This window comes from Fukomys damarensis, unplaced genomic scaffold (genome assembly GCF_012274545.1).
Source record: "Fukomys damarensis isolate Sample0158 unplaced genomic scaffold, DMR_v1.0_HiC HiC_scaffold_13, whole genome shotgun sequence".
In the NCBI taxonomy this organism is placed as follows: Eukaryota; Metazoa; Chordata; class Mammalia; order Rodentia; family Bathyergidae; genus Fukomys; species Fukomys damarensis.
Window position 1 is genome coordinate 5,183,588 of NW_022900925.1, and position 27,386 is coordinate 5,210,973.

Here is a 27,386-nt window from a genome sequence, read left to right on the forward strand (position 1 = left end):
TAGTACACTCACAAAATGTAACATTAGTCAGTGTTAAAAAGAAGTAAGCTTTTAAACTGCAAAAGCTTGGAGAAAATATAAATGCATGATACTAAGTGAAAGAAGCCAATCTGAAAACGCTACGTACTGTAAGAGTCCAACTCTACAATGTTCTGGGCATGGTAATACCATGGTGATGGTAAAAACATCAGTGGTTGCCAGGGGCTAAGGGAGAAAGGGGATAAACAGGAAGGCACTGAAACTACTCCCTATGATACTATAATGACAGACACAGGCCATCACACACTTGTGCAAACCTCCCGCAAATACAACACTAAGAGTAAGCCATGGGACTGGGGTGATGACTGTCAACACAGGACTGTCAAGTGGACTCACTCTGTACTGTTGTGCAGCAAGCTGTTGATAATGGGGGAGGTTGTACTTGTGCATGGAGGCAGGAGGTGTACAGAAATTCTGAATATTCCACTCAATTTTGCTCTGAAATTAAGAGAGCTCTAAAGTAAATGCTATTGATTTAACTAATTATTGTTTTGAAAACCATTTCAAAAGTAAAAAGAAAATACAAAATCTTTGATTTGTAGGTTCACAGACTTGAGGCAGATCTTTGATGTGGGCCAATTTTACCTTTTGGTGCTTCTCTGATTGGTTTTGTGTTTCAGAATCTCCTATTATGTGTACATTAGCATTTCTTTGTCCATCTTTCAACATCTACCTTCACCTCTCTTTGTTTTTTTTTTTAATTCTTCTTTGATTCTTCCCTTAACATTCTAGAAGAAATTCTTGAGTTTTTCTCTACTTCATTGGTTCAATTTTCTGTAGGGCTAATCTAGTCTTCACTAACAGCAACACCACATTTGAATTACTTTCTATTTTTCAAAAAATAATACCTAGCCTCATTCAGTTCCCTTTCCATCTTACTTGGTGACATTATCTCATCTTCATCAACTGGTACCAGATACCCGTATTTCCTTAAATTTTACTGGTAGTGCTAAGATATATTGTTTGAAATTTATTGTGACTATCAGTAATCTTTTCCTAAAGCACTCTAATTCTTGGATACAGTCAGCCCCTCTGTATCTAAAGATTCTCTGTATTTCCATCTGCAAATTCAACCAACTGGGTAAAAACTGCAACTACACTGAACATATACAGACTTTTTTTTCATCATCCCCTAAACAGTACAGTACAAAAACTATGTATACAGTATTTGCAATGAATTAGGTATTATAATCTAGAGACAATGTAAAGACTAGAGAAGAAGATGTGTCTGCAAATACTAGGATTTTACATAGGGACTCAAGCATCCACAGATTCTGGTATTCACAGGAGTCCTGGTACCAACCCCCACAGGTATTAAGGGATGATTATATTATTGTTTTCTAACACAGAAAAATGATTTATTCGGGATTGATTTTTTTTTAATCTTAAAATGGTGAGCATCTCTTTCATGCCCCTTATTCTCACAATGATCAAATCTTCTCAGAACCTAAACTCTGACTGATGGAAACTTCATGACTCAGCAGCATGTAGGGCTTGGTGAAGATGGGCTGCTGCAACAGAAGATGCCTGCAGTTAACTTAGCTTCTCCATGATGAAGATGATGATTAGATCAGAGGGCAGCTTTGTCACATGGTCTCTCCTCCACTTTAGGTATATGATGTGGCTATGAGCAACCTCTTTGGTGTTTCTATGCCTGACACGTGAGGGGAAATCCAGGCTGTGCTTCAGGAAGATCTACACCGTGAAACTCTGCCACCAGCTGGCTTCCTATTGGGCATGCCTATTCCTGCCCTTATATATCAAGGGACAAATTTCTTTGGCAGAAGGGAGCTGAAGTAATGTCAGGGCTCCCCAGTGGTTCTCTTGATCTCATTTACTTATTTAGCATGACATGACATTAATTCTGTCATAAGAGGAGCTGTAGGTCCAGACTTGATGCTGTCTTTTAGTCTGAGAACAAATGTGTATTTAAGTCAGATTATGAGAACAACATGGGTTAGAATCTGCCTTTTGACTGCAACCTTTGTGGAGTTAAGCTTGAACTTTCCAGAGCAAAGATTATGCACTGGAAAAGGATAAAATGGTAAAGAAGAAATGTAAATTAAAAGAGACAGAGGGAGGATGAAACGAAGTGGGAAAGATAGCGATGTAGGTGGAATAGGCTAAGAATTTAAATGATGGGATATAGAGAGATAGAAGCAGGAAAGGTGAAAGTAGAGGGTAAAATGTACCAGAAGAAAACCCCAGATTGCAACCAGCATTTGAACAAAACAAAACAGATACCACTACCTTCAAGTAGGTTGCTTTTCTCAGCACTGTTTTCTCAAATGTTACTTCACTGATCACAGCCCCTTCTTTATCTTTTCTCATCGTGAAAAATCACCAACTACTCATACCTCCTTAAATATATTGGTTCAGGGGTCTTTTGTCAGGGGGCCACAGGCAAAAAATGAAAAATCTGCTACCAGTTGTGAGTAGAGCGTGTCTCTTCTTGAAGTATGGAAGCAAGCCAGGAACCGGATGGGCTCCTGCAGGAACCCAGCGCTATGTTGCCACGGCCTGAAGTTTCAGCGGGTTTGTCTTCTAGAACTCACTTAGATTGGGCTTTCCTGGTGGGCAAAAGCTCTCTGGGGCCCAAAGATCTGAGAAGCTCTGCTTGGTCCTCTCTGTGAGGTCCTCTAAACAAAGGACACTCAGTCTGCTACTCATTCTCCTTCAGCCTACATGCCCTCATTTTGCTGGTTTGTCCAAATAGTAACACACCTAAAGTCTCCTCTTATCTGCTGAGGAAAGGAAACCCGTGAGACCAAGGAAACCCCACTGAATGAATTCAGAAATAAAAGGTAAAAGCCCAAGGTAGATGTTTAAAACAGCTGGTAACCAAAGAAGTAGAAATAAAACAGCTAGAAGAGAACTTCAACAAACGTTCAGTTAATACTCCCAAAGACATCAACTCAGAGCAAGAAAATTCCCTGGAGCACAGCATGGAGCTTTACTAATTGGATATGATCATTGCCAATCTCATGCATTAAAATTGATGTCACTGACAAGCTATGGTGACTATGAAAAAGAATGAGGGTTACATTGGTTAAGATTGTATTTGGTATAAAATTATTACAATAGAAATTGCATATCATTATCCCAAGAAGAGACAGATTAATCAGACACAGAGGCCAGAAAAAAATCTGAGGATTTAGATAGTAGGATGTCACGTCCAGGGGAGTGTTCATTTAATTAACAGTGCTAGGATAAAAGAATAAAAGAAAAAAAGCAGAAAACACTCCACACCATATATAAAAAGAAACTTCTGGTGTCTTAAAATGCATTAAAATGTATGAAATATTAAAACAAAAAACATAAAAATGGCTTGTCTTTTGGAGAGAAGATGCCTCTTTCAAGGCAAAAAAAAAAAAAAAAGTATGTGATTTTAAGTGTTTAATGACAGAAGCCAACATAAACTCTAAAGAAAAATGCCAGACCGAAAAAAATATTATACCTACAGTAAAACAGAAAAGTTTAATTTCCCTAGTATGTATACAGAGAACTTATGTAAATTGATCTTTTAAAAAACAAAAGAAGTACTGGACCAACTGCTAATAAAAATAGTAAGTCCACACAGTAAATTGGGATGACTTTTTCCTGTGTTGACTTGGCATTGTACAGAAATGGACAACCATATTGGTCTAGAAATGTTAATTTATTTTTATTTTTATTTTTATTTTTTCCATGTGTACAGGGGTAACACATTGGACTAAACATGTAAGGTCATATCTATGTGGGTTTGATTACAGAAACTAATAAAGTATTCTCTAAATAATGAAAAAAGAATAAGATAAGACTATAAGAGCGAGAAGCAATTTAAATATGTTCAGGGACCATTTTCATCTCCAGAATTAAGGATTATTTTGATGTTACATCACTGCCTTTTCTCTTTTACTTTCCTTTTTAGTTTTATTTTAGGATTCCCTATTTTTAATGTTCATACAGAGATTTCTTTAACTGAAATACCGAATAGTTTCTTGGGTGTGAAAAACTATAATAGTACACAGTATCCTAATGAGACAATTAATAATGTGAAATAGGAAGTAAAGGGCTAAAGGTATAGGGAAAGTGGGAAGGGTGGGGGAAAGGTAATAAGGGAGAGGAAAAAAATATGAGAAACTGAAAAAATGGAAATAAAGTGTTTGTAAATGGGGAGGGGAGGAGGGGGTGAAGGGAGGGCAGGGACAAGGGGAAAAATGAGAATCAAGACCTATTATGTAAAGGTACAGAATCCCAATGATGAATGAAATTGTATTGTATACCTAGATTGTGCCAATAACCTCAATAAAAAGAAGAAAAATAGTAAGTCCCTAAACTAGAAATGTATATATATTTTTTTCCAGTAAATGTATAAAGATATACTCATCATCACTGTACTCAAAATAAAGTTACAGTACATTCAAAATAAACTTACAAAAACATAAAAGAAAGCCCCCCCACTGCAAAAACTGAAAAGATACATTTATCACAGGATGAGGGCAACTATACTATATTTTTTTTATAGAGAAACAGGAATTATAATTTTTCTTTTCAGAGAAATAAGTTTTCGATATCAGTTAAAATAAAAAGTGCATAAAGTTTGATCTGAAATATTTTGGGGGATCAAGCATGAAGGTTCATGCCTGTAATTCCAGAACTTGAGAGGCTAAGGCAGGAGAATCGCCACAACTTAGAGACCAGCTTAGGCAACATAGTGAGTTCAAGACCAGCCTGAACTACATAGTGAGACCTTGTATTAAAAAAATATTACTTTGGGGGAGCTATCTTATAAAAAACATTTACCAGGGTAGAATGATAGACAATACGTAGCTAGATAGGTGGATAGATGGATGGACAGATGGATAGTGTCACTTTGGGAGAGGAAGAAAACAACATACTGGTTGAATATCTCTTAAGGGGAAAATAGATGTCAGTTGTATGTATATACATATAAGTGTGTATGTGTGCATAAGTATGTTCACACATACACACTTACCTATGGAATACTATGACTTTATTAAAAGATTAAGATTCAGAGATGAAGATCATAGTGTTAATTTAGAAAACAAAGCAGTAGGTTAATATTATATAAGCTAAGCGTGACTGTTTTATTAAAACACACCAGTAATAATGGTAGATACGATGGAGAACTTGTATGAACATGAAGAAAGGTGTGAAGGGCTATGTGACAGGCTCTAACACTAGTTTCCTTACCTTAAGAAGTTTTGTGGATGCTTGGCACATAAAGTACTCTGTCACATAAAGCTTTAATAAATACCGGTGGGAGAGGTAATTAATCACCTAGTTTAGAAATGTGCTGCTGGGCAGGAAGGGAGACAATTCTTGGTGCTTTCATTTTTTCACTGGTTAAAATAAACACATAATACTTTTATAATCTGTAAAGAATATATTTTTGGCACAAGAGCTAATGTAAACATCTCAGAGAATCGTGTAAAGCTTTGGCACTTCTATCTTGATATGTTATTCATACTCAGCTTCCCCTCTTAACACCACCCTCTTCTATTGGAAAAGCTATTTTTTAAAAAGCATTCTTAACGGAAAAACACAGAGCCCTGGCAGACAGTTAGAGAAAACACACAGAGAGGAACAATGGGCAGGAGAAAAGAACTATACTTCAGTAGAGCACACAGCTTAATGTCTGCCATTTCTCCCAGAGTTCAAATAACAAATCTGCTTTGTTGACAATGAATGTTGGATCTGAGCTACTGGTCTCGCTTCATCTATTTCCACAGTGCTGCAAGCTAGGAGATAATAAATTCTTTTAAAAATCTTTTAATGTTTCTAATTTCAGAGAAAAATTCTGTTATTCCAAATGTCATCTGAATGAGAGGTCAAAGCCACGTGCACAGAGTGGCTGTAAAAAAAGCCCACAGACAAGCAAACAAGACTAGAGAAAGCCACAGAGAACAGAGCTGTCTGCATGGAAGGTGGTCATTTTCTCTCTAATTATATATGATTAAGAGAGCAGGAACCCAGAATAGGTGTAGAAATATAGTGATGTGTTCCTTGGATCTAAATATAGTTTCAGTTCCCTTAGAAATATAAACTGACACATTTGCATGTAACAGATGTAGATACACATAAGGGAAGTCGCGAATGGTGTACTGCTGATCAAGCCCCACCCAAGATGTGTAGGGAAAGTAGAAGAGAACTGTGAATGTGTACAATGCAGGACATCATTCCATGAGTCCAGAGTCACGATTTTTAGAATGATATATTTTCTTGAAAATGGGAAATATGTTTGTTTGTATTTATTTGTTTTCTGCAATTACCTCTACAGTGACCATTGCAGCTTCAGGGGGAAGCATCTTCCAGTAAGCATAGGACAGATAAAATGACTCAGGAAATATTAAAAGGCAAACAGGAAAAGAAACAATTTAAGTCAAGGTTTATGTAGGTCTAAATTTTCTATGTGACCTAGAATTTATTTTCTGGAACTCAGATGTCATACATAAGCTTCCCAGAGAAATACAGGTCATTTTCTCCTTGTGTACTACGCAGGATCACCAGTGATAATCCTAAACTGCTTCCCTGTCTAGGTTACCACGAAAACCCCAATTCCCTGGTTCATCTTGAACTCTTTGGAGATGTAAGCGGGCGACCTGGGCAACATCTAGTTCAACTAGAGGCTTCACTAACACAGTTTCAAGAGAACTTCAGTGAACAAAACAGGAAATCCCTGAGGGCTCCCCAGTCTGTCCCGGGAGAGAGGAGCAAAGAGGGAGGTACCCTGCAAATCTCCACTCTGTTGGCAGCCTCCTCCATCTCTTCCCTGAGGGCATCAGCTTTGGCACCCGCAGGCTGTAAGCTGCTGGACAGACCTGAAGACTTGGAAGTCTGCTGCCACCTGATGGAAAACAGGAGAAAAAGAGGAGAGAGGTGAGACAGGCAGAGCCCTGGGGAGATCCCCAGGCGCAGGGAAAACACGTGGCTACAAATATCACCTAGGGAACGAAAGGCCCGACTGAAGGAGAGGAGATGAAAAAATACCAAGTACTTCACCAGGAGAATGGGGCTCCCATTTCCACACTAGAACTGCCAAATGAAGCCGAGCCATCCACTGCCCCTCCACGGAAAACAAGCATTCCCAGGCCACCATCACTTCCCCTACTGGTATCCTGACGTTGAGGGCAGATCAGAGTCACTGAGTACTGCTGTCTTTTTTTTTGCTTTAGTTAATATTATTTTTCACTGACAAATCATGATGGCATGCATCTATTGGGCACAGGGTAATATGCTGACACAGGTACCCAGTGTGCGGTGATTAAATCCAGCAAGGAGCCCATCCATCACCTCACATTTTTTTGGTGCTGACGATCACATGCAGGGTCTGACGCATGCTCAGTGAGGGCTCCACCGCTAGGCCATACCTCCTAGTACCTCACTTATCTTTTGACATGAGACCTATGAAATTTAACCAGGCTGCTCATCATTCAAAATAAAATAAAATATATTTCAAAATAACAACCACGGTCTTTAAACACAGTGTCTGTCATTTATGTTCCCAGTGGGCACCAGAGTTTGGAAATTCATTGACTCGGCTGAAGCCAATAACGTACCTGATTGAGAACACCAATAAGACTAAAAACAAATCTGAAAGCTATCGATAAGCACAGAACAACTTTATATTAACATCTAGATACCTCATTTGTATTCCTTAAAATGTAACTTTGTAGAGAGCATCTTGGCTTCTGAAACAGCCACTCAGAAAATATTTAGGGGGCTGCACCAATACCTTTGGTTGCTGTATTACAATCAGGAATAACCAGAAGAAGCAAGACACGAAAGCGTCCAACAACAGTGGGAGTCAGCAGATAGGTTAGGGCTCAGCAGTGGGTCCCTCCCCTGGTGAGTATGTGAACTCCGTGGCACACAGGGGCCAGCAAGTAGAAAAAATTAGCCAAACAGGCCATCACCTTTAAAACTAGTCCACTAGGTCTTGTCTTTTCTACCTGTAGAAGAGATGTGCGACCCAGAGCTATCTCTACAGTGTGACAATAGCACCATCAGGGTGATAAATGGCGGCCAAGCCTGGCTTTAGTCTTGGGAAGTGTGGAGGGAGCAGGACTGAGGAAGGTGGGTGGGGGGAGCTGCCCAGGGAAAAATAGTTGATCCTCAGCCTAGGCAGAAGGGGCTCAGGTAGGAATGTGGGTTACAGGTTGCTACATGTTTTAACTGACAAGGGAATTTGGAAATTTCCACATGAACTCCCCTGACGAAATGTGACAGGAGACTAATTCCTCCTAAACATCATGTAGGTCCACGACGTTCAGACTAGACAGGGAAGCTCTGTGGGCTCTGGCTCGGGCCATCAGTATGGAAAGGGCAGAAAGTGGAAAGTCTCTTTCCTACGAGTCAAGAATGTAATCATGAGGGGTCTTCCCTACTCAATTTTCTCTTTGGTTATCTGCAGGAAAAACAGAACAATGTAAGGCTGTATGACACAATGAAAACTAAAGAAAAGGAAAATAAAGGAATCTTTGTTAAAAGTGAAAAATAGTGATGTAAAAGATTCTCTCTCAACGTAATCATGGGGAAATCACTTTAAAAAGACTTTGGGACATCAAACTGGCTTAATGTTTCAGAGAAGATAGACAACATATCCTGGGAAACATTTCTCATTCTAAGATAAAAATTTAGAGAAAATTAGAATGGAAATATTCTACCAAAAGTGATTTTAAAATCTAAACAAAAATAAGTTAGGATAAAAAAGCTAGGATAAAAAAAGACTATTAAGAATCCCTGAATAATTCTTTCTTATAAAGCTTTGCTTTAGTCAATGATTTAGTTGATTAATACCTCCCAGGTTAAACTATTTCAAATAAAGTATTAAAGTGTTGTGGGGTTTTTTTTTTTTGCAAATAAAATATAACATGCCACAGCCATAATTTATATTTGAGACAATAAATATATCTCCATGGTGATTATGGGATCAAGTTATAACCACCATCTGCTCATGTTACCTGAAGGAAAAACAATCAACTGATATGGAAATGTTATATATATTACATATATCTTATATGTATTTAAAGTGACTATAACACTAACCTGATTTTTGTGGCTTTGCAAATAGGTTTTGGATTTTTTTTAAAAGACTGGAATTATATTAAGTATATGTAAATTGAAACGAAGACATTTTCCCCAAGTTACCTCTTTTTTTTTTCCTATTCCCCTATACATTTTTCTATGAATTTTGTCCCTTAGTCAGTATCTTGGCACTTAAAAAAAATACACCTTCCCCATCCCTACAAGGAATTGTACTTGCAATATATAAACAATCTATTTAGATGTAACATAATGACAGCAAGATGTCAAATAACGGTCCTTTTGCAGAAGTTAAGCAATAAATATCAAGCAGAATTTGGATAAAAAGACTGTAAAGGCAGTAATCTGTTGCAAAAAGTGACACGAATCATGTATTTCAAGGTATGGTGGTCTTCTCAACTCCCTGTTCTACAAATAAACTCAAAGCTTGCACTGTTCCTTAACAGGAATACTAGACATTGTCCAAAAGAGTCTGAGCTTTGACAACCAAAGAGAAAGATACTTTCTCCCACTAAAGTAGCTGATGTAACACCCAAATTCTCTGGGGACCAGAAGGCTGTGAATATATAGCCTTGGGAGAGTAGGCTCGATGAGGGAGAAGGGTAAGCAGCAGGCATATGGAGTTTTAAGGAGCAAAGAAAGAAGGCCAATGTCTCCAGCTTAGTAAATAGGAAGTCCAGAAGGAAAAATTTTGGCAGGCAAACAGGAAAGTTGATTTAGTGGGACATTTTCTGTTTCATCTGTCCATTCCTTTGTACTGTCACCAGGATCCCCCACATTTTGAGTACCTGTTTACACTCCTCCTCTCTTGCATGGTCAAGAGACCATACAAAGTTGCCATTTTTTACAGGACACTGGCAGTGAGTGGTTCGCAGAGGGCCCCAGATGCAAGGCACAGCCTCACCCAAGCTTTATCCCCTTGGCCACGTGACAGGCCAAGAAAGAGGCACACAAGGTGCTGACAAACAGAGCTCTTCCTTTGTATTGGTGAAACTGGAATAAAAAGAAGAGGGCTTCTACTGGAGAGACAGGAGACCACGGAACATCCAGTCACCGGGAAACAAGTACTGCAGATCTAAGGAAAAGACCCTTGCATATGAAGGGATATAGAGGTGAGAGGTACTACTAGTTCCAGAGGTATTCAAGACTGCCACGGCTTCACAATTCCGCTAGACTTCTAGATATGTTCTTCTTAAATTTCATGCGCTGCCCAATACTCTGCCCTAAACTCCCTGGTCTTCTGGTCTTACTTTCACTACTTCATTTTCTTCCAAAGGAAACAGGTATATTAGTCTGCTCAGATTTTCATCACAAAGTGCCACAAGCTCAATGGCTTAAACAATACAAGCATATTTCCTTGTAGCTCTAGAGGCTGGAAGTCCAAGATCAAGGTCCCAGAAGGCTGGTGAGCTATCTGTTTCTGGTTTGTGGATGGCTGCTACCTCATGGTATTCTCACATCATCTTTCTGAGTACATGAAAGAGCTCCCTCCTCATTATAAGGCTGCCAATTATAGAAAACAAGGGTCCTACCCTTATGCCTTATTTAAACTTAATTACTCCCTGAATATCCTGTCTCTAAATATAGTCACACTGGTGGTTAGGACTTCAATGGATGAATTTTGAGGAGATACAATTCTGTCCATGAAACCCAGGGGCAGCTGCTGAACAGAAGAGAATGTGCTCTGGGCTCAGAAGGGTTAATGTTGAGGTACATGTCCAGGAGAAAGTGAGGTGGCTTTAGGAAACAATAGACCTCCTTCTTCAACTTATGCTGAATTAAAGCTTGTGAGTTTAATGAATGTGGATGACCCAGAGACATCTTTCCTGCCACTGGTTTGGATTTGTCAGTGGTTGAAGAAGGAGGTCTATTGTTTCCTAAAGCCACCTCACTTTTTCCTGTTCTTCTCACCCCTAATTGTGGTGATTGATCTTGTCAATTTGATTGGCTTGGGAGATGCCTAGGTGATCAGTAAAGCACTCACATTGGAGTACGGCTGGGTGGGTCATGGAGGTTCGACCTTGGGAACTGTATCTGAGCCCTGGCCTCTTCCTCTCTGGCTCTTCCCTTGACCTCTGCTCTCCAGATGCCAGCTTTCCTCCACCGTACCCTCTGCCATAGTGTTCCTGCCTTGAAGCCAGGTGACCACAGACTGAAACTTGTGAAGCTATGATCCAAAATAACCCTCTCCTTAAAGCTGTGGGTGTCAGGAGTTTTGTCCCAGCAATGAAAAGATGACTAATACAAGAATTTTTTTATTTATCTTCAAAACATCAGTTTTCTTTGAGGATCTTAAAGTTTGTTTCATTGGACACAAACCAGACTGACTTGAGTGGTGACAAATATGCACATTTGATTTAGACCTTGTTAAACAATGGTTAAATTAAGTGTATAAAATTCAGTATTCATTAGAGTTGCAGGAGATTTCAAAGATCCAAGATGTAACTATTGATCAAGATGTTCTGATAATAATAGAAGAATCCTGACTGTCTTGAAAGGCAGTCTCTCCATGTGAAATATATGGCATTAGTTCTGGACAGAATAGTTTACAAAGGACATAAAGGACTAAAGTAAACTTTTGTAGTCCTAATCAGGATGCTGCAAAGATAAGACCCTAATATGTGCAATTGGTTTCAGGAGAAATAGCGTGAGGTAAGGGTGGGAGGCACTGAGAACTCAACTGTTCTAGGAGAGTATATGATCCTTACTGTTTTAATATTGGTTAATGCTGTATCTTACAGGACAGTATTCATGTATTATGATTACAGTGTTACAAAAAAATGGCAGGAAGCTAGAGTAAGTTCATTTCTTCCAGCTTTCAGCAAGTTCCTACAAAACAGACTCAGACTAGAAGTGGCTAGTCTGAGAGGAAAGTGGGAAGAAAGAGAACATATTCTTGGGGGCTTGGGTTAGACCTTCCTCCAGGCACTACAGCAGAGATCTGCAGGGAAGTCAGCTGAGTTTCCAAAGCAACTGTACTACCAATAATCCCTCCAAAGTAATTCCTATACCCAAATTCACAACTACAGGAAATGGGTTACAAAAAGCCACTGATGAGATAAAGAGCACGGATCAGGTTTATGTGAAGATAATTTAAAAGGACTTCTTTTTTAGTCTAAACAACAAAGGCTGTAAAGAGTCCAATTTGAAGGTTATAAGCATAGAAATATAGATAGGGAGCTGTAGATTTCCTTATCAGATTTTTGTATACAAGAGATGACATGAAAAAGTTTAAGTCATAGACAAAGGGTCCCTAATGACACTTACCTGGGCTTTCATGACCTCCCTGCCCCTTGGTGTCACCACTGAAAACAATATTAGACACGAGGTGACCATGGCTGTAACTTTGAGTTTACAGAATGACTGTAGAAAAGAGTATGTATACCATCAGCTTCAAAAGAAGGCGGAGTGCAATTTCAGAATCAGAAATGCTCCCCTTGTTATAGATATATCATCCATCCTATCTCTTGGGTAATTCTCTTGATCACTCTTTTTCTTCTAAGAAAATTAAGCAAAAATACGTAAGTGGATATGATGATAACATGCTTCAGTACTAGCATCCTGCCTTCTGAGAAGAAGCTCCATACTAGACATTCAGGTTTCCTTGCAGAAGGAAACCACTCCACAAACCCAGGAGCACAGTGTCCATTTGGTATTGTCACAGCAATAGGACAATCAACATCATTTCAATCAGCTTACAACTCCTAAAATACGATATGTGAACCCTTGTGTTACGGGATGCAATTTTAGGAAGTCCAAAGGCATTACAGTAACAGCAAATCCATACTCCTCTTTCATTCTGCTGTCCATTCCTCCAATTCCACTAAGGAGATGGCCTCAGATGTGTAGCAGGATAATTTTAACACCCTTCCCATGCCTCCTCCTCTTTTTCAGAAAGGAAAGCAAGGCTTTCATAGTCAATAGGAACTAAAATTTAATAACACTGTCTTTGCTTTCATCCTGTTCACTTTTAAGCTTTCCAATAGTGCAGTGAGATTTCTACAACAGGCTTATTCTGAAAAAGTAATCAACTTGTAAAAATGATGTATAGGTACAAATAGCAAAAATCAATCAGGTGGATTGAGGCTTGAGAAACACAGTAAGTTACTTAAGAATTTCTTGTTTCTCCGCTGATATAATTTGTTTTATTTCTAGTCACTGGGAAACTGCCAATACCTCTTATTCTTCCAGATGCAGAATTGTAACGCACCAAGTATTTATGTGATAGGAATGCTTTTGTACAGCACCTGAGAAGTGATGTGACCTATTCTGGTCAACCCACAAATGTTGTTTTCCCCTGAGATACAGGTGAGGGAGCACATATTCTAGGAGACTAAGTAATTTGACCAAAATAGGCCTAGAAAATAGCTGATCCAGTTCTTGGTACCTGACCTGCTGAGTCCTTTTGCAAGACTCTTTATCATGCATTTCTCTGCCTAAGCACATTCTGTTTTTGTTTGATTATTATGAGAAAATTAAAATAAGATGAGGAGATGATTATGATTGACATGCAAAAGACTTAAGCTAGAATGAAATAGTTCCTTTTATACTAACAAACTTGTATTCTTTCCACTTCGAAACACACACACACACACACACACACACACACACACGCACTCACCCCCACTATAAGAATAAAGGGCAAATATGCACAGCCTTCACGTATGACTGCCTTAGCCAAGGCCATTTCAGGCCTTAAACACTCCCCTGCTGCAAGAGGAACTTTCTAGTGGACTCTGAGAGATGTGTGCAGAACAGTCCTGTAGGAACTTTGGGACTATCAAAAGGGCCACAGGTTTACAGAATGGCGACAGAAAGGAGACATTTATATCATTAGCTTCAGAAAAAGGTGAGTATATTCTCAGAATGGGAAATGTTCCCTCACTGAGGATAAAAAATCCATCCTAGCTCTTGGGTTTTATCTACCACTCTCTTCCTTGTTCCTTCTACCCCAGCCAAGCAGCCTTCTTTCTTAAATATGCCAACTTATTCCCACCTCAGTGCCTTTGTATATGCCATTCCTTTTGCTATACAGTCTGCTGCAGAGCTTTACAAAGGGGCCTGTTCCTGATTGTTTATCTCAGGCCAAGTGATATTTACTCAAAAAATTCTTTGATTGTCCTCACCAGTTACTAATGTTTCGTTCTCCATTATTTCCTTCTAAAAATTATCTCATGTTATTTCCTTCATATGATAATGGCTGCCTAAAATTATCATGCTTATTTATACCCAGCATCTGTGGTCCACTATTAGCATTAGTGCTTAGTGAACAGTAGGTGTTAAAAACAAAACAAAACAAAACAAACAGTGAATGGTAAGACACACTCTCCCGTGCAAAAACCTGCCCCACTCCCAAATGTGATCACTGTCCTTTCAAAGAAATAGAAAAGAAAGCAAAGAAACTCTACCTGGTTCGTGAAGAGTCCATGTCCAGCACCAACTTTGCTAAATGTTTCCTCTGCTTTTGGATATTTGGGATTTCCACCTGTTAAAGAGACATGATGTAATCGAACCAAAGCTCAAGGGAAATGCATTAAGAACTATGCTTCAGAACAACCTCTATAGAGCTATTAACAGTCAGCAGCAAGTTTGCCCAAAGTCTCCCGATCTTTATATTCAGATGAAATCTCCCCTTTGCTTTACTGAGGCACAATTACAAACAAATAGGAGCTGTACACATTTCAGGGGCAAAACTTGATATTTTACACTGAGTAATGATTACTACAAGCAAACTAACGAACATATGTATCACCATGTATGGGTACCATTTGTGTATACATCTTTGTGTATACATGTGTGTGCTCACTTGTGTACATATGTGACAAAACCACTTAAAATCTTAGCAAATTTCAAGTATACACTGCTCCGATGTCAGCTATAGTCATACCACGCTGTCTGTTGTATCTCTAGAATGTACTCATATTGAATAAGAGAAACTTTGTACCCTCAGATCAACACTAGAGGAAATTGTTGATTCTTTCCCTGAATTGCAGTCCCTTTCCTTTTCTCTGGACACCTGCCAATCCCCATCAGCCTGAACCACCTCAGAGGATCTGTATGCTCCTGCTCTCCAGGGCCTGGCAACACTTCCGCCACTCATGCAGCCAGCAAACACAGGGGCTCAATCGCATCTCCCTCTACTGCTACAAGGGCAGAAAATGGGGAAAATAAGGAAAGCCAAGCAGTCAGGCCTGACACGTAGACCTATCAAAAGGTGAACGGCAGGAAACGGAGCAGCACCAGTCTCAGGAGACCTAAGACACTATGAAGAATGCTAATAGAACATATATTGCACATTTTGAGAAACAAAATAGGCATATCTAGATATTTATTAACATAACGTAAGAACTTTCCAGAGAAAATCATGACTAAGCATTTACATCAGGGCTTTTCTCAGCCATGAGTGCTTCCATATTGGTTGTATGCAGAAGCTCTTTTTATATTTTTCTTTCTAAAAATTACTTCCCTGAACATTCCAGTGCAGGATTTTTGGTTCCAGGCCCAGCAAAAGTAGGTCAGGATGTGAGAATTAAAAAGGAAAATTGGCCATAAATTGAACTAAAATCATCTCAGGCTGTTGGTTTTTTTTTTTTTTTTTTTTTTTTTAATAAGGGTTTACGTGAGGAAAACCCAGGGTTCTATGAAGTGCTTTCTATTCACTCTGCTAAGCAGGGATGAGTGATGTAGCATAGGCAGCAACTTCAGCTAGGAAGAAGCACAGCTATTCACTGGCAGCCAGAGTCTGCACAGAGCCCCAGACAGGGCTGGGCAGCATAGTACCCATCCAGCCCTCCAAGGCAGCTCCAGCTCTGCTTCTGGATGAGCCCTGCCCTAAATTTGCTTCAGCCTTTGGTCAGAGCCCCAGCCTACCTTATGAGGGGCCTATAAGGATGCCCCTGGCTACGGGATAACCTGCCCCAGGACGGAATCTGAAAAGCCTAGAGCTGGTCTTTCAGTCTATGTCAAAGCATCATACCTAGGATTTCTCAGTGATTGTTTTTTAGCATGTGGTAATTGTTTATCTATACTTTTGCCCCAGAAAGAGTTCCAGGATATGCAGAAGTAATGGAAGTGGTCCAGAGAGGAAATCAGACATGATCCAGGGCAACGCTGCCTCTAATAACATATGGTAACATAATGCTCATGAAATCAACGAAAGTGAATTCCTGAGTCACATTAAACACATTTCAAGTACCCTACAGCTATGTTAAGCTGGGGGCTACCAAAATATACAGATGTAGAATGTTTAACTCACTGCAAGGGGTTCCGGGGGAGAGCATTGCTTAGGTTTTGTATGACCAAGTAAAGGCAATTGGGAAGGGTTCAGGTTCCAGGTAAACAAAGCTTCCCTCATACTTTCTGTCTCCCTTGATATAATTTCACTTGGTGGAAGCTAACAAAATTGGCATAGAGACGTTAAGATAGCTTTCTAATAAAAAAAGTTTAATTTACTGTTCTTTAAGGTCTAAAAGGAAAAGACTTATAAAAATCAACTTGCAAGGGGCTTGGCAGAGGCTCTTGGACTCAGGCCCCCCTGTCCTTCTGAGGAGGCTCCACCGACTTCACTAAGGATAGGGCGGGGTATGGCATTTGGGTCTGTGGTACGGATGGAGATGCGCAGCCAGCCAGCTTTGCATCTTTACCCACCGGAATGTCAAGAGAGGAGACTGCAGGTGAGAGGAGGAGGCTGCAGTCTGCTGAGAGGGCCATCATATTTGGGAATCTTGATGAAGGCGCTGGGTGATAATGATTCCTGATGAAAAGCAATGTCAGGGAATAGAGTAAGGGATGAAAACAATGAGGCTGGACACGTAATGACCAAGGCAGCTCCTGATCTGCACTCCCTGGTCACTCAGGCCCAGCCTCAGTGCTGAGTCTTACCTCAGCCAGCAGAAACAGGGGCTCAATGACGTCTCTCTCTACTTGTAATTCAAAATGTATCAGCTCCTGAGCCAGCTTGTCCTCTGTCTCTCCGCACAGTTTCAGCATCTTCCTGCATCCAAAGTGGGGAAAACACACTGAGTATCTTGACGTTCTGCCTGGGCCATACCGTCATCACCACCTTGCTCAGTGAACTTCACCCAGGTCATTGTTAGGAAGCTGGCCAACATCCACGGCTGCTCCGACTCTCTTCCTTTCTGAAATGCCTAATTCTTCCCAATGTACTCACCGTGTGTCTGAGACAAAAGGATTCATGTTGAGAAAGACAGATGTAGAGAAAACAGACTCACACGTGCCAAGTCCACAGACATAAAAAGCCAGGAGTTTATCTCTCTTGGGAGAGAAATTAGCTGAGATTCAGCCACTAATACACCAACATCTTCAAACATATACCAAAAATTCAATTTTGTAAGGTCCTAATAGAGAAAAAAAAACCCTTACTTGTAAGCCATGAAAACCTACTTAGCACAGGATGCAGCAAAAGCCATTCCAAAAGTGGATCAATAATAAGCCAATAGCAAAAGACCTGAAGGAACAGTTTTTCCATATTCCCAGGTATGATGGCAGACTCTTTTAAAGATACTAATTACTCTCCAAATGGCTTTCTTCTTTTGCATTGTATCATATTAACTGAAAATCATGTGAAAGAGTTTTTATAAATCAACAAATATATGAGCTGAGGTAACTGTTATTCTGAAATGAGTATATACCTTACTATCCCTATTTCAATGTGTTTACATACAGTATATAGTACTGGTGCTTTGCTTCATAAAGAAAGTGTTCACGAATGGTTTTAAACTCAACACATCCTTATACTACTTGCTTTTGAAATGTACTATTATTTGAGGGGCTTATCCATGTTGATACATGCAGAATTAATCATTTTGCTCTTGGATTTACACTCTATATTATATATGTGCCTCCATTTATTGTTTTCCTACAATCAAAAAATTTTTTTTGGTTTTTTGAGACAGGGTCTCACTATGTAGTGGAGACTGACCTGGAACTTACTATGTAGCCCAGGCTGGTCTCGAACTCACAGTGTTCCTCCTGCCTCAGCCTACTGAGTGTACAACCAAAAATGTTATGCTATTTCGTGCAGTACCACAATATAGAAGCATATACATTCTCTTCTTGCCTGTGTGAGAATTTTATGAACACACATGAGAATTGTCTTTGCACTGTGCCCCTGACAGTCCTTCGAACGGGTAGGTATCTTGATTTCTGCCAAACAGGTTGAAGCACAATATTCTCTCATTGTGATTTTTAATTTGCATTCCTTTACTACTAGTAAGATTGGCTATCTTTTTATGTGCTTTGGGCCACAGATCTCTCCTCCACAAATGCCTACTACTACTTCTTGGCTAATTTGAATTAGTTATAATAGTTATTATATTTAATTAGTTATATATTAGTTATATATTTTATAGATATTTTAGTTATATATTTATAATTAGTTATATATATTTTTTATAGGTAGGTGAATAGGGAACGGAGTCTCTTTCTCATACCTGCTGCTAATGTCAACTCCTAAGTTGTAGTTTTGTCTTTGTAACATTTTAATAGAGTCTTTTATCTGACTTTCTGACTCCTCAATACTTTAATACCTTCCGCCTCTTGGCAATACTAGGGATTGAACCCAGGGTCTTCACACTGAGGCACATCCTCAGCCCCTTTTTAAAACTTTACTTTGATACAAGGTCTCACTAAGTTACTAAGTTGCCCTGGCTAGACCCCAACTTGCCATCAACCTCCCAGGGTGCTGATATTATAGGTGATAATGCTACTTCTTAATTTTTAAAAACTTAAATATTAGCTGTTGATTCTCAACTATGGAAAATGAGAATTTAGCTGGGCATATATTACCCTTCTTTCCACTTAACTTTTATAAGTATATTTCTAGTGTTTGTATTATTTGATTGATTGATTGATTTGATTGTACCAGGGATCGAACTCAGGACCTTGTGCATGCAAGGCAGGCAGTGGCACCACTGAGCTAAATCCCTGGCCCATGCTTATATTATTTTATATTTTTATTCTATATTAAAAGTTTGAGTATTCCTAACTCCCAAATCCAAATTTTTGAAAGTTTAGATTAGGAAGCATTTTGGAGTTTTAAGTTAAAGATTTTCAACTGGTAAAGTCTATACAAATATTTCAAAAGCTGAAAAACTGGTTCCGAGCATATCAGAGAAGGAATAATCAATCTGTATTTGGAGTTAAGCTGGGTACTATGCTATGATTATTTGTCTTTCCTGAACATTTATTTGTTCTTGCTCGAGCTAATAACCACGTTGTCCCATCTGTTTCGCTCACATTCTATGTACCTGATTAAACCCAAAATCCTGTCACTTTTCTAATTTGTCTCCTAAGATATTAAAAGATACAAATTTGACGTGAATGAACTTCATCTTGAATTAGTCTCTCCCAGGAATGTACTGGAAGGAGGATGAAGTGTTCCTTTTATCTGTGGGGCACCCTTGCCTCCCTGGAATCTTGCTTCAGTTTCCTGGCATTCCCTCTCTCTATCCTGTGCTGAATGATCTCACCTTGGGCCTGCTTCCTTCTTGGAGACAACTCCATTATGGAGCACACTGTGCCTCAGGAAACTGAGGTATGAGGGAAGTCAAGCCTTTAGATGACACTTGCCACAACGTTCTCCTCCACACCCACAATGACTGACACTTGGGCAGGATACTGGATTCTATATTGAACTTCATTGCCTTCAGAATTTTTTTTTTTTTTTTTTTTTTTTTGTACCAGGGATCGAACTCAGGTCCTTGCGCTTGCCAGGCAGGCGCCAGAGCCACTGAGATAAATCCCCAGGCCACCTTCAGAATTTTGAAGGCACTGCTCAACAATCCAGCTTATAGTGTTGCTTCTGGTAAAGTCTGGAAGCCTTCACAATTCTGATCCTTTGTAATGTAAAACAAAAAATTTTGTAGAAGATTGAAGCATCTTTTATTACTACTATCCATGTGAGTATGCCTCAGCATAAGTTTAATTTTTCATATATTCAGAGTTCAGTGGGCCCTTTCTGTACAGAAATTCATTTTTTTCAAGTCTGGAAGGCATTTTTGCATTATTTTTGTAGTAATAGTATTATTTTTTCCTCTCCTTTTCTAAGAACCCATTTTTAGGCATAGGACTTCCTGGACTGATTCTCTAATTTTCTAAGATTTTTTTTTTTAATTTACCGTGTCTTTGTCTTCTTGCTTCATTTTCTGGATAATTTCCTCCCACTTACTTTCCAAACCTTCAAATGAGAAATTTTATCTGTTTTCATATTTTCTTTTCATTTCTATGAGCCTGGTTTGGATCTCTGAATGTTTCTTTCCTATAACTTTTGTACTAATATCCTGTATTTATGTCATGGATGTACCTCTTCTCTTACTGCATGAAAACTGTATGTGATAATTTCCTGGAGACTTCTCCTACCCCACATAATCTCTATTTCCTCCAAACTGTAGCCCCCAACCAGATTGTTTGGTTTCTACAATTTAGGTCAGAGACTTCCTTTAGTGGTGTAGAGATCTTTTGAGCCCATCTATATTTAAGGGCAGAGAACAAGCTCCAAGAACAAGAGTGAAGTTTGTCAGCTGTGAGCTTGGCTGTAGGATGATTTGGCTGGGCCATTCATTCATCAGTACACTGACCCCGGCTGACGGTTTTTGGAGCTCCTTGGAGTTTCCTTCTGGGCTGCTCCGATTCCCTAGAAGACCCTTCTAACTTCTTGCCTTGAAGATAAACACCTAGGGCCCTTGTGAGCAGGGAGGAGAGATAAGAAGTCTGAGAGATAAGAAGTCTCCACATCGGTATCTTCAGCATCTCTTGATCCTCCTCTTAGCTGATCTGATTGGTGCCCCTCTTGTTCTCTGTCCCCCATTCTAGAGACGCTTCCTTTTACTCATTCTAGAGAGTAAAGCTCGAGAGGCCTGCTAGGATGAGAGTGGGGAAAAATGAATGCCCCTTGGAGGTGTGGCTGGCCAATGATTCAGGGATCTAAGTGGCACTTGGAAAACTTTCAACCCACCTTTTTTATTCTAATCACCCACTCCACCCAAAAGACCCACCATTCCCAAGGTTTCTGGTGCCACCAGTTCCTGGGCACGGTCATCATTTCACAGTGTACATTATGTTGGATCTCTGCACACCCTACTTCTAGATTGGGCATCAGATGTCTGGGACTCGCCAAATCAATTCCCAGTCATTCTTATGATTTACAGTTCACAAAATTACACCGCTGTTGTCTTTCATCCTTGTTTTTCCTAACATTGTGAGCCTAAGTCTTTTAAGACAAAAAGAACTCCCTTTATTATAGTTTTGGTGGATTTTGGCAGGGAGCAAAATCAGATGCGAGTTCAATCTGTCGTCTTTACTTCCAAACTTGCTGTATCACAGTGTTTCAGGGATGCATGCCTCTCGGGAACACTATGCAACAGGATTTCATGTTTATCTACTGGAGATGCTCCATATTTCAAATAGCTCAGTTCATTCCTTTTTCATCTGTGATGACTGAAGATAAATAAGCAGTATTGCTATCATCTTCATTCTATTTTCTATTTATCGCAAGCTTTCCCTTGTTTACCTTTTTCTCTTTCATGCCCTTCTTTGGTCTTGTTTTTTTAGCCCCTTCTATTTCTTTCCATTTTTGTCTGTGGAATTATAAATTCTATTCCTATTCTTCTGGATAATCTCACTTTCCTAACATGTACATTATTATAAATTCAAGTGCAATATACCTTTATCCTCCTTTCAAACAATACAAGAGCTTTGAAATACTGTTTTCCCCTTCCGTATTTCATGTTATTGTTATCTAATCCCCCAAATTATTTATACTGTTGGGTTTTAATTCAATCCTTACTTATAATTACTTATTTTGATATGCCACCATACATCTCTTTGGCATAAGGGCTGTTTGGAGCTGAAGGCACATGAGAATCAGATAGTAAAGAAAAAAACAAACAAACAGTAGCTCTCTGTCCTCCCCATTTTGCCTAAAAGCAAGAAATAGATTTACAAAGGTGTTCCCCTCTCTAATAGAAAGGACATAAATAAGTCACTGGCAACAACTCCAGATGCTCACAAGCCCCAGCATGGAAATAAAGGAACCCATATAAGTAACTTCATTAACTAACCTTTATCGTCCACTAATGCCCCATAAATGTACCTTCCCATGTCTCCTCCTTCCCTTTGTCTTGCTGCTTCTCCAGAAATGGTTGTTCTTTTGTCAAAATGCTATATAAGCCCACATTCTAATCACATCTTATAGCTTATTTCTGAGTTTGGTAAGCTGTCTGCTGTCAATCTGATTTGCAGAATCCCGGCTACAAAACCTAGGGTGGCCAGAGACGTTGTTTCCTTCCCTACACATCCAGTAACTCTTCATTAATTCTGACTTGCTTCTTGCATTTCACAACTTTCTCGTGGACTTAATTTCTTTCATACAGTCTTAACTGGCTCTTCTGCAAGTACATGCAAGCAGTAATTTTTAGCGCTAGTCTATATACAAGCTAACTTTACTTGCAAGTAGTAAATTTTTGCCTGAAAAAAATCATTTTCCCCTAGCTCTGCATAATGATTTAGAGTATCATAAAATTCTAGATTTCTTGTGTTTTTATTCAGTTCTTAAAGATAATTGTCCATAATCTTCTGGCATTTATTTTGTCTGATGAATAGTTTATCAGTTTAACTGAACTCTTATTTACAGGTAATTATCTTTTTTCTTGGATTGATTTTAAATTTCTTTCTCTTTTTTTAGTCTGCAGTTCACTACTTATGCTCAGGGATGGATTTCTTTTTGTTGTTCTCTCACACAGGACTTCTTGTGCTGTCTAATTCTAAAAGCAGTTTTCACTCCCATCTAGAAAAGAGAATTCAAACACAAACTTCATTTCTCCTATTTTCTTCTTCAGGATCTTCTATAAGACAGAATTTTGTATGTTTGCATTCTGTCCCCATGCCTCTCAATTTAATAAGGTCTACACCCTCATCTCTTGTCCTTCCTTGTGTTCTTTCTGGTTGGTAACTTCAGATCTGTTTCCAAGTTCATCCATTCTGTTTTGGATAATCTCCAGTTTATTTTTATCAAATTTTAAAATTATCAGCATAATTTCAACTTTAAGCTCTAACTGGCTGTGGTGGTACAGCATGCCTGTAATTCTAGTGCTCTGTGAGCTGAGGTTAAGACAGTCACAAGTCCAAGCCTCGCCTAGGCAATTTAGTGACTTAGCAAGGCAACGTCTCAAAACAGAAAAAATTAAAAGGGATCAGCAATACAGCTCAATACAAAGGCCCTGGGTTTAATCCCCAGTGCTGAGGACAGCAGAGTTCTATTTGGTGTTCACTCAATTCTGTCCATTCTTTTTCATGTTGTTGACTCTTTTGTCAAGGATTATTCTTATCTTTTATTCACTGTAAAGTTTCACTTTAAATAATCATTGTCCATTTCCTTTAAAATCGTTTCACTATTTTTACTCCTTAGGGTACTGAGTCTCTGCTATTGACTGTAGGAAAATATGCTGATGCTATCTCAGCAAGATTCTATTTTTAGTGTGTTTTATTGTGAGTTCAAAATCAGCAGGGCTTGTTTTGGGAATCCCATGAGTTCTGACATCTGACACTGAGATGTTACATGTTTGCTTCTATTGAAGCCTTAGGGATTTTAATTGCCTTTTACCAGATCTATGCTAATTTTTTCACTTGGACTTGTCTTACTGCATAGACAATAACTGAAGCTGAGGGTTTTAAAAAATCATTAATTAAGCTTATTGGTGCAATTTAGATACACACAATAATCACATTCACTGTACAGAATTTGTACCTGTACATATATCTTAATTCATATTTTTTTCTTACTGGTAACATTTTTCTCCTTTCCCACACAAGTCCCCAGGCAGAATTCACGTGTGTGACACACTCCCTGAGGACTTCCAGTCCCCTTTTCATGGAAGGGGACTTTCCTAGATTGAGCACAAACTCTCACGTGGTGTCACCTTACCCAAGAAGCGTGTCATCTCCCAGGATAGCTGACCCTTCCATCAAACACTGAGCCAATGTCGTCAAAGGCAACTTTTTCTGTAAAGGAAACAAAAAGCAAAGGAAAACTACTTTCAATAGTCACCACTTAGTCTAAAATAGCAATGTCATATTCTCACCTAGCTAAGAAACAAACTGACTTTATGTTTAAAACTAAAAGACTCAGTATACAACGATGAGATGGACTTAGAGATATAAAGTCAGAAAATTAAAATGGAATTAAATAATTAGGAAATAATTAGAAAAGTTAACCTAAGGTTTACATACTATATTTTAAAATGAAGTAGGTTGTCAAGAAAAAAGAATTTCAAAATTATGTTAACAAAGATTTGAGCAGTATGTTAGTTTCCAAAAATCAATTTTTTTTTCTAGAAGTCCATTAGCTGCATTGTGTAAACAAGGTAGCTTCGTTCGAGAGAGAAAAATGCTGACATACAATTATAATGCAAAAAAGTACCAAAACAAAGGTACACTCAAAAAGAAAATACAAATATGGCTTACAAGCATATGGAAAGATGATTTTCGTTAGTCGCTAGAAAATGCAAATCAAGGCCACAATGAAATACCCCTTGGATGGCTATAATATTAATATTTTTTAAAAATAGAAGATAAATATTGGAAAGCATGTGCAGAAATGCATTGCTAGAGAAGGTTTTAAAATGGTGCTGCACTGTGGAGAAGTTAGTAATGACTCAATATGTTAAAAAGAATTACTATATGGCATAGGAATTCCATCCCTAGGTACACACCCAAAATAAGTGAGAACAGTTTAAAATGGTGCTGCACTGTGGAGAAGTTAGTAATGACTCAATATGTTAAAAAGAATTACTATACGGCATAGGAATTCCATCCCTAGGTACACACCCAAAATAAGTGAGAACAGATTCTAACAAAAAGGTACATAAATGCAAAGAGTAACAGCCAAGAGGTGGAAACAATCTGAACTAGATGAATAAATAAAGAATGTGGTTTGTGCATATAACGGAATATCACTCAGCTTTGAAAGGAAACAAAGTCCTGACATGAAAAACAGCATGCTAAGTGAAGTATTCTAGATAAAAAGGACACATTATATCATTCTATTTATATGAAATGTCCAGAATAAGCAAATCCACAGAGACAGAAAGGAGATTAGAGGTTAGCAGAGCCTGTAGGGAAAGGAGGGTTGGGGCAAGATGACTTAATGTAAAGGGTTTCCTTTTGGGGGTGATGAAAATATACGGGAACTCGACAGTGATGATAGTTGCACAATACTGAGAGAGTGCACCAAATGTTGAGATTCTTGCCCACTTTGAAATGGTAACTTTGGTTAGAGTCGAGCTGCTCGTTACCGTTTGGGCATGATATGTCTCCCAAATGCCTCATCTTGGTGAAGTCTTGGTGGCTAATGGGCTTAGGACGTGACTGCATGCAGGCTAACTTCCTTGGGGGTATTACTGGGAGATGATGGAAGGGAGTGGATCATGGGAACAGGACCGTGGGGACTATATCTTGTACCTATCTCCCCCCTCTCCCTGGCTCATTTTCTCTCTCGCTCCTTTCTAGTTGCCATGAGGTGAGCAGCTTTCCTCTGCTACCCCTTCCACCATAATGATTTTGCCTCACCGTAGGCTTAAAGCAGTGGAACCAGCTGACCATTCTCAAACTGAGCCAAAATACACCTTTCCTTAGTTAAGATGTTACTCTCAAGCACTTTGTCACAGTTATGGACGGCTAACATACTAGTAGAAGAGTATAGCATGATCTGTCCCCTCCTCCCTATGGGTCAAAAGCCCTCTCCTTACAGAGACAAGACCAACCAACACACAAAGACAACACAAGAAGGACAAGGTAAGAACTGCTAGTATAGGCTCAGGTCTTCCAGTCTTTATAGCCATAAAGACGGTTCTTCAAATGGAAAGTGACTGGCTTATACCCAGTCCAGAGCCTCCTGGTACTATCAACTAGAGAGCTCCTTCTGTAATGCATTTACAAATCCAATACTTATAGAGGGCAGCACTCCATACAGGAGAGACACACACCAGCAGCAAACAAAACTAAACACTGCTCTCATGAAACTTAACTTCAATTGGGAAGACAGATAATAAACATCATTAGATCTTGCCCTTTGTGTGTCTTCATTTAGCTACTCACCAGTGTCCTTTTAATGTCCTTTGTGACAAACTGGTAAACACAAAGTACATTCCCTCAGTTCTGTGAGCCACTGGTCACAAATACCAGAGATGGGGATCTGCACTTGGCAACTGATGTGGGGATGGTTTTGCAGAACTGAGCCCTTAATATGTGGGATCTAAAGCTTTCACAAGGTGGACAGTGTCAGAATTGAATTAAAGTGTAGGACACCCAGTTGGGGTTTGGAAGGTTGAAGAACTGCTTGTGTGTGTGTGTGTGTGGGTGCGGGGTCCGCATATTCTGGGTCACAGAAGTCTTGCATGTGAGTGTAGACAGTATGTTTTTCAAAAAATGGGCTTAATATCTCAGTGTGGGCTCACAGAAAGGGCACAGGTTAAGGTATTTGTTCTCTAAACAAGGGGTGGTTTTATCTTCCTGGGGACAGCTGGCAATATCGGGAGACATTTTTGGTTATCTTGATGTGGGGGATACTACCGGCATCCAGGCAGTGGAGGCCAATGATTCTCCTATACATCCCACAATGGTCAGGATAGCCTCCACCTCAGGGAACTGACCAGCTCAAAATTCAGCAATGTTGAGGCTAAGAAACTGATTTAGTTTCCAAGTTCCTAAAACTTGCAGAAAGTGAGGATGCTCCAACCTAAAATTCACATCATCTAGTCGTACTGGTCAGCTCCCACAAAAAAGGCTATTTTGGTTTACTATAAACATTTGCAGTCTCAAGACCTATCTTCAACGCTTTCCTGAATCCTCCTTCAAACTCTGACAAAGCAGCAAGGGAGGATTCTGCCCATCATAAAGGGGACTTCTGCTAGCCAAGGGGCAGATATTCTTTGGAGAAATACATCTACCAGTAGGTGAGTAGAGTTTATCCAAATATGGAAAATCAGACTAGTCAGTGAGCTGCACAGATAATGGCCTGTATGTGACAGATGGGGTAAATGTCAGTGTCACAGGAACAAGGGTAGCTGCAAATGGACCACAGTCTTGGAGGGAAGGTGGTGAAGGGGCAGCCAGCATCATTTCTACACAACACAGCTTGAAATAACATGGCTGGAGGCGCCTTGTTCCTGAGCCTGGTAAACAGTAGCATTTTCTCATTGTCTCATCCCTTGACACTCATACTGTTGATGTTGCAGTGTTCTTTTGTTTTTTGTTGTTGTTTTTTTTGTTTTTTTTTTTTTTTT

General features: G+C 39.3%; 1 protein-coding gene across 2 annotated transcripts in view; it reads right to left on the bottom strand.

Annotated features, from left to right (window-relative positions):
* The window catches only part of Arhgap44 (Rho GTPase activating protein 44), an 87,496-nt gene that overhangs the window by 52,609 nt on the left and 7,501 nt on the right, over positions 1 to 27,386 (bottom strand). For both annotated transcript variants that reach the window (XM_033762782.1, XM_033762781.1), the window contains exons 2-5: positions 24,029 to 24,105; positions 16,969 to 17,080; positions 14,496 to 14,572; positions 6,772 to 6,889 (exon numbers count right to left, since the gene is read on the bottom strand). In XM_033762782.1, the coding sequence (XP_033618673.1) occupies positions 6,772 to 6,889; positions 14,496 to 14,572; positions 16,969 to 17,080; positions 24,029 to 24,069 (348 nt within the window). In that variant the 5' untranslated portion in view covers positions 24,070 to 24,105. The remainder of the gene's footprint in view (positions 1 to 6,771; positions 6,890 to 14,495; positions 14,573 to 16,968; positions 17,081 to 24,028; positions 24,106 to 27,386) is intronic.